The sequence below is a fragment of the Echinops telfairi genome, unplaced genomic scaffold (genome assembly GCF_000313985.2).
Source record: "Echinops telfairi isolate 266 unplaced genomic scaffold, ASM31398v2 ScPeMD7_655;HRSCAF=1070, whole genome shotgun sequence".
Classification (NCBI taxonomy): domain Eukaryota; kingdom Metazoa; phylum Chordata; class Mammalia; order Afrosoricida; family Tenrecidae; genus Echinops; species Echinops telfairi.
Window position 1 is genome coordinate 24,288,570 of NW_022104553.1, and position 7,350 is coordinate 24,295,919.

At 55.5% G+C, this 7,350-nt stretch overlaps 1 protein-coding gene across 3 annotated transcripts in view; it reads left to right on the forward strand.

Moving 5' to 3' along the window:
* SLC8A2 (solute carrier family 8 member A2) overlaps window positions 1-7,350 on the forward strand; it is a 40,995-nt gene that overhangs the window by 12,786 nt on the left and 20,859 nt on the right. For all 3 annotated transcript variants that reach the window (XM_045292782.1, XM_013006668.2, XM_030886169.2), the window contains exon 4: window positions 3,514-3,936. In XM_045292782.1, coding sequence (XP_045148717.1) covers window positions 3,514-3,936 — 423 coding nt within the window. The remainder of the gene's footprint in view (window positions 1-3,513; window positions 3,937-7,350) is intronic.

Sequence of the window (7,350 nt, forward strand, 5' to 3'; positions counted from 1 at the left end):
GGGGCAACCAAGTCAATGGCAGCTAGCAACAGTATCAAAGACATCCTTGTTGTAATTGACCTCTGGCTTCCGGGTCCTAAGCGTTCATCTTCTCAGGTTCTATATGTCCTTCTTGGAACAGAAGGTCTGTGACTGACTCTAGCCTTCTTCTTCTTGTTGATACCTGGCATATACAATCCTCCATGTTCTTTTTTATCCCCAAGGTTCAATTTTCCCGCCGACAGCAGGCCTGTCAGGACTGTGTTCATGGACCCAGAACCGTGTTCAGGACCCTCTTCTCCCAGACTCACCGATTCCTCCCCTCTTGTCCTGTTTGCGTCCTCTCTCGCATCGAGAAGAACACACATCATTGGGAACCTGAGGGTGGGCTCTGAACAGCAGGGACCCTCCCCCACTGGATACTTGATTGTCCTCTTCGAAGAATGACCAGCCCCTGCAGAAACACCCGAGGGTGATCACGCTCCAGAAATGGAACAAAGCATCAATATGGACACTCAGCCAACAGTCTTCTCTTTCCATGTCCTCAGCCATCCCACTGATTTCCATCAGGGCAGCTTCTTCCATCCCTCCTCCTTCCGTCCCTCCAGCTTTCCTTGCCTCTGTCTCTCCCTCCCTCCTGATATCCCGTCCAAGCTCACTCGGACCACCCTTTGCATTTGGTCGCCGGGTCTCTTGAGGCTCCTCCCAACTAGACCAACTCCTCCCCCTTCCCATGGCTTTTGTGACCCCTGACCCTTTTGAAGATGGCAGGTCCGTTCCTTCGCCAACCAGTCCTCCACCTGGACTTGTCTTACTTCAGGTGGGGCCCTTTCAGAAGGACTCCTACAAAGCCAAGCTTCCTCGTAATGTCCTGGCAGCAGGCACACCAGGCCCGTCTGTTCCCGTCTAAGCCTCACGGCCCAGTGGTAGAAGTCTCACCTTCCATGCCTTGCACCTGGGTTTGACTCCTGGCCAGTGCACCTCATGCCCAGCTACTGCCCTTTTCTGTCAGTGTGTGTGGGGGGGTGTTTCTATGATGCCCAACAGGTTTCAGCGGAGCTTCCAGACACAAATGTACTAGGAAGAAAGGCCTGGCCATACAGCCAAAGATCAGCCAATGAATGCCCCACGTCTCACAAGGGGTATGGGGTTGCCAAAGCACCACCAACAATAATAGTAACATCATTCTGACCAATCAAAAGCACAGTTAAGAAGCAGCGCTGAGCCCTGCTGTTCATGGTGAGATGGGGTGGGGGCAATGAGATTTCTGAGATTCACAAATACCCAGAGTCATTTGATGCCCTCAGTGGTTGTGGGGTGAGGAGGGTCTCCAACAAATCATCACAGGTCCGGTAGGCGCAACTGTACAGCGGTAATAAGTAAAGATTATAGTAAAGTCAAAAAGAGCAAGAGAGATAGAGGAGAGATTGAATTAATGGAGTCAGACACATTTCATGGTAGCATGCTCACCTCAGTTCCTCTTGGTGATCTTCATGGGGGGAGCCCGGTCATGAGAGCAGGAGAGAGCCCCAACTTTATTACTAACCAAGTGTTATATCTCATTAGGGGGGCATGATTACAGGTAATCACACGTCACAGGAAGGGGCAGTACAATAGGCATACGCATCGTATGAAGGGAATCTATGATAGGCATAAGCGAGACAGGAAGGGGATGAGCTAGAGGTGTGTCCATGGGAATGGGAAGGTCTAGGGGGATACATGTGACAAGATGGGCGGACACTAGATTCATGATGGCAGCCTAACCTTGGTCATCCTTGGGCGGGCTTGACCTCTCTGGGGTCTCCTACAAGGAGACAACTACTATCCTTATCAGAAGGGAGTGGGCCCTACTTGTTGTGGGATAAACAGTGGTGTCTGCTTGTTCGAGATGGCTGATAACCCTTAGGGAGAATAACCCTGACCTACTCCTGATGACCTCCAAGGGTATAGTCATTCTCAAGCAGCTAAGTTTGGCATCTATTTGGGGGAGACAACTTGGGAGAAATCCTTCTGTTTCCCACAAGTGGTGCCAGGAGGAGTTCTCTCATTTCCCATCCCCTCCCAGAGTCTCACCCCTGACCCTGTTCATGTCACTGCCTCATCCTACCTCCCATAAGAGCATCTGCTTTATGCTGTCCCTCTTATAAATGGAAATCAAGTTACATCATTCACTTGCTCAGGACCCTCCCTTTGCAGGAAACACCACAGTGCTCAACAGGACCAACCGAGGCCCTGGAAGAGCTGCCCCTGCCCTTTCTGACATCGGCTCCCACCTTCTCTTCTTGCTCTTGCCTCTCGAGCCACCCTGCTCTCCTCTCTGTTGCTCCCACACTCCAAGTCTGCTCCTACCTCAGGACCTTTGCCTGGGCTGTTCCCTCTACCAGGAACACTCTACTCCACACAGCCCCTTCCCCTCACTCTCCACCCCTTCACCTCGACTATTTTTCTCCACAGCTCCATCTCCACCGGACACCATATCACACAACTGTTTATGGCCTGTCCCCTGCACTTAATCGGAAGTGTCATCAGGGCAGGTGCTTTTGTCTGATCCCGTTGGGGGGTCGTTTCCCCCAGCAGTCAGGACTGTGCCTGGCACCCAGCAGGTGCTCCATCCTTCTCTGTTGGGTGAATGCACCATCATTCAATCATCCCGTGTGTAACTGTCACTGAGAGGGCTTTCTCATGGGCTATGAGTTCTATGAAGCAGGGGCCTGGTCACTGCTGTGGTCACCCCTCAGCCACCACTTAGTACACGGGCTCGGCACCAAACAGACACCTGGGTCGTGTTTGTTGAATACACGAATGATGTCGAGTTAGGGAATGTGGGCTTTCTTTTGAGAGACAAAAAGCTTCTTACTGGGGGTCTGGGGGTGGTGGAGAAGTAACAAGGTCCATTTTGTCTGCTATTCAAAGTATGATCCACAGACTCAGAGAACTCACAGCCCAACAAGGCCTTGTGAGAAATGCAGTCTACGAGTTAGGGACCCAGGTCTACATTTTAAACTCCCAGGGGCTGGTATGCCTGAGGACAGGGAGAAGCCCAGGCACTGGCCTGGCCTGAAGAACGAACAGCCCAGGCGCTCTGTACCTTGAGAATTTGCATGCGCCCTTCCCTCTCTGAGGAGCCCTGGTGGCAGAGTTAGTCACCGTGAGGTCAGTGGTTTGAAACGAATAGCCCCTTCTTGGGAGAAAGAGGAGGCTTTCTACTCCCATAAAGACAGACGGTCTCGGAAACCCACTGGGGCTGTTCTACTCTGTCCCATAGGGGTCGCTGTGAATCAGCACGGGCACAGTGGTGATGAATCTGGGGTGCCGATTCCTTCTGCTGCCTCCAGCTGCCTTCTCCATTAAGTCACCTCCAGGCGGTCTGCCGTTACCTGTTTCACCCTGCCCTCCTTAACACCTGTTCACCCTCATCGCTGAGTGCTCCTGAGACGCCCCCTTTTCCAGGAAGCCTGCCAGGGATCCTCCTGCCCCCCCATACCAGCGTGCACTCCCTCACCCACTCTCCCCACCCGGTTGGTTCCCCTGCAGCGAGGGCACGCTGGTCTTCAAGCCGGGCGAGACGCTGAAGGAGCTGCGCATTGGCGTCATCGACGACGACATCTTCGAGGAGGACGAACACTTCTTCGTGCGGCTGCTGAACCTGCGCGTGGGCGACGCGCAGGGCATGTTCGAGCCCGACTGCGGCGGGCGGCCCAAGGGGCGGCTGGTGGCGCCGCTGCTGGCCACCGTCACCATCCTGGACGACGACCACGCGGGCATCTTCTCCTTCCAGGACCGCCTGCTGCACGTGAGCGAGTGCATGGGCACCGTGGACGTGCGCGTGGTGCGCAGCTCGGGCGCGCGCGGCACCGTGCGGCTGCCTTACCGCACGGTGGAGGGCACGGCGCGCGGCGGCGGCGTGCACTACGAGGACGCGTGCGGCGAGCTCGAGTTCGGCGACGACGAGACCACGTGAGCGCGTGCGCGGCGGCGGCCCGGGAGCCTGGGCGGGGCCTGCGGATGGGGCGGGGCCTGGGTGGGGGCGGAGCCTGGGGATAGGGTGGGGCTAGGCGCTGGGGCCACGCTGACACGGGGGTGGGTCGGGGCCTGGGAATGGGGTGAGGCTGGACCTTGGTGAGGCTGGGTGCCCGGGTGGGGCCTGAAAATGGGGCGGGATTGAAATGTGAGGCGGGGTCTGAAGGTAGGGAGGGGCTAGAAGCTGACATGGGGTGGAGCCTGGGAATGGGGTGGGGCTAGGACCCTGGGAGTAGCCAGGAGAGGGGGCGGGCCCCCAAATTGGGCAGAGCCTGGGAATGGAGGGTTGCTGGGAGCCTCAGCACCAGCTGAAAAATTGGGTGGGGCTGAGAGATGGGGCAGGTACATTGACCTTGAAATGAGAGATGGGGCCAGAGTTGGGCAGGACCAGGGTGTGGATGGAGTTAGGGGTGGTGTCAGGGGAGGGGCGGGGGCAGAGACAGGGCTACTAGGTTGGCGGTCAAGACAGGGCCAGGGACATGGGGTAGGGCAGTGTCTGTAAGGTGAATTGGTCTGGGGACCAGGCTGGGGGCAGGGCAGGGCAGGGAGTGATGGAGTTGGAGGTAGGGATGTTGTTGCTAGGTGCCAATCGGTAGGTTCCAACTCATAGCAACTTCCACATACAAGACAACCAATCAGTGCTCAGTCTGGGGCCGTCCTCACAATCGTTTGAGCCCATTACTGCAGCTACCATGTCACTGTCTTCTCGAGGCCCATTCCTTTACCAAGCATGAGGTCCTCCTCCAAGGACTGGTCCCTCCTCATCGTGTGTCCAAGGATGTTTGATGAAGTCTTACCATCTTCACTTCCAAGGAGCATTCTGGCTGTACTTCTTCCAAGACTAATTTGCTCTTCTGGTCAACCACCACCAGAACCCCAACCAAACTGACCGCCATCCAGTTCATGCCGACTCATAATGACCCCTATAGGACAGGGTAGAACTGCCCCTGTGAGTTTCCCGAGATTGTAACTCTTTTCAGGAGTCAGAGAAAGCCCTCGCTTTCCTCCCATGGAGCAACTGGTGGTTTTGAACTGCTGACTTGGTGGTTAGCAGCCCAGCATATAACCACAATGCCACCAGGGCTCCAAGTTCATGGTCCTTCAGTATTCATTAACATCATCCTAATTCAACGGCATCAATTCTTTGGTCCTTTCTTCTTTGCCACCCAGCTTTTGCATACATGTGAGTCAACTGAAAATATCCTGGTTTGGGATCAGGCACCCCTTCGTCCTCAGGGTGGTATCTTTGCTTTTGAACTCTTTAAAGAAGTCTTTCGCTGTAGACTTGCCCAAGGCAGTAGGTTGTCTGAGCTCTTCACTGCTGTTTTAGGGGCAATGTTGGTGGATTCGAGTGAAACGTCGCTATTTTCTCTGTCTACCCTGATGTTGCTTGTCGGTCCAGTTGTGAGGCTTGCTGGTTGTTTTCTCTCGGCTGTGGTCTTGACTTTTCGTCACTCAGTGCTGCAAGCCCTCTTTGCTCGACGCAAGCAAGCTGGCGTCATCTGCTTATCACGCAGGTTGCGTGCTATAAGCCTCCCTCTAATCCTGCTACCACGTTCTTCTTCACAGAGCCCAGTTTCTCAGAGCATTTGTTCAGCCTACGGATCGAATAAGTGTGGTGAAAGGCTACAACCCTGCCGCACGCCTTCCTCAGTGTTAAACCATGTAGTGTCTTCTTGTTCTGTTAGAACGGCTGCCTCCTGTTCCGAGGATTAGTTCCACATAAGCACCCTGAAGTGCCCTGGAGTCCCCATTCGCAATGTGGTCCAGAGTTTGGTAGGATCCACACAGTCCAATGCCATCACACACTCAGGAGAACACAAGGAAACATCTTGCTGGTGTTCTCTGCTCTCAGTCAAGACCCACCAGACATCAGCAACGATATCCCTCATTCGACCTCCTTTTCTGAATCCGGCCCAAATTTGTGGACGATCCCTGTGGATGTTAGCTTTCCTCGGCAAAAAAATTTGCTTGTGTTTGATAATAACAACTTATTGTCTGGTCATTTCTATTGGGTCACCTTGCTTGGGAAAGGGGCACAAACAGGCAGCTCTTCCCCTTGATGGCCCAGGAACTGTGTTGTGGATTTCTGGACGTAAACGAGTGAGCAGCGTCAGAGTTGTGTCGGGTTGCTGAAACCTCCCCTCTGGGTTTCCGTCCCTTCCTGGAGCCTGGCTTATTGGCTGGTGCTGTCAGTGAGTGCTGCGTGGACGTATCCCTTCAGGACCACCAACTTTTTATCATATTTAACCTTCTGAAACGGTTGGGCATCCACCAGTTCTCTTTGGTACAGCGACTCTGCCACCTTCTGCGACGCTTCCTGCACCGTTCGGTGCTGTGGCCGGGGCGAAAAAAGCCCCCTGGAGAAGGCGCAGGGGAGGCTTGAGGGACAGGGCTAGGGGAGAAGGCAGGGCGTGGTCAAGGGGGGGGGAGACCAGCATGGGTTTTGAAATGGGCGGGGTTGGAGGCAGAGCAGTGTCTGGAGAGGTAGGTGGCAAGGGAGAGGAGAGGGGAGGCAGGGTTAGGGGTAGCTAGCGAAGGAGATAGAATGGTGGGGGCAGGGGAAACTGGGGAGAGATGCCCCTGGGCTGCGGCCGAGGAGGAGGAGGAGGAGGAGACGGAAATGGTAGAGTGGGACCAAGATGAGGGGCCTGCGAGGGGCGTGGCCTGCTGAGGAGGAGCGTGTGGAGGGGGCGGGGCCGTGAGGGGAGGGTGGAGCCTGCGGACGGTAGACGCTGGAGAGAGGAAGGAGGGGGTGGGGAGGGGAGATGCCAGTCTGAGGGGAGTAAGGCCTAGGGGCATTGGTTGGTAACTGGTGGCGCTGGAGTGTGGCCTTAGAAGGTGTCAGCCCCGAGGAGATGAGGGCAGGATCCGGTCGCGATGAAATGTTGAGGAAGTGGGTGGTGAAGAAGGGACAGGACCTGGGCCACTAAGGAAGGTGAAGGAGTGGGCGGGGCTAGAGAGGGGGCGGGGCCTGAGAAGTGGAAATGAGGAGGAGGAGGGAGAGGGGGACCTTTTGGTTTGGGGGAAGGTCCTGGGGAAATCTCAAGCGCCCTAAGGGACGTGTGGGCGAGGCGGTGGGAAAAGATGTCGTAGGAATAAGGGGGTCTGGAGAGGTGGGGGCTAGTGGCTAAAGGTGGGGTCTGGAATTCGGAAAGATGGAACAGGGGCTTGGGGAGATAAGGCGGACGGACTCGCAGAGACTACAAGGGTGGCTGGCCCAAGGGGACTCGCATTGAACATACAGGGACAGGCAACAGGCGTGTACACACACACACACACACACACACACACACACACACACAGACTCACGCCTCCCAGAGCCCCTCCTCTGATTGTGCGGCCTTTTAC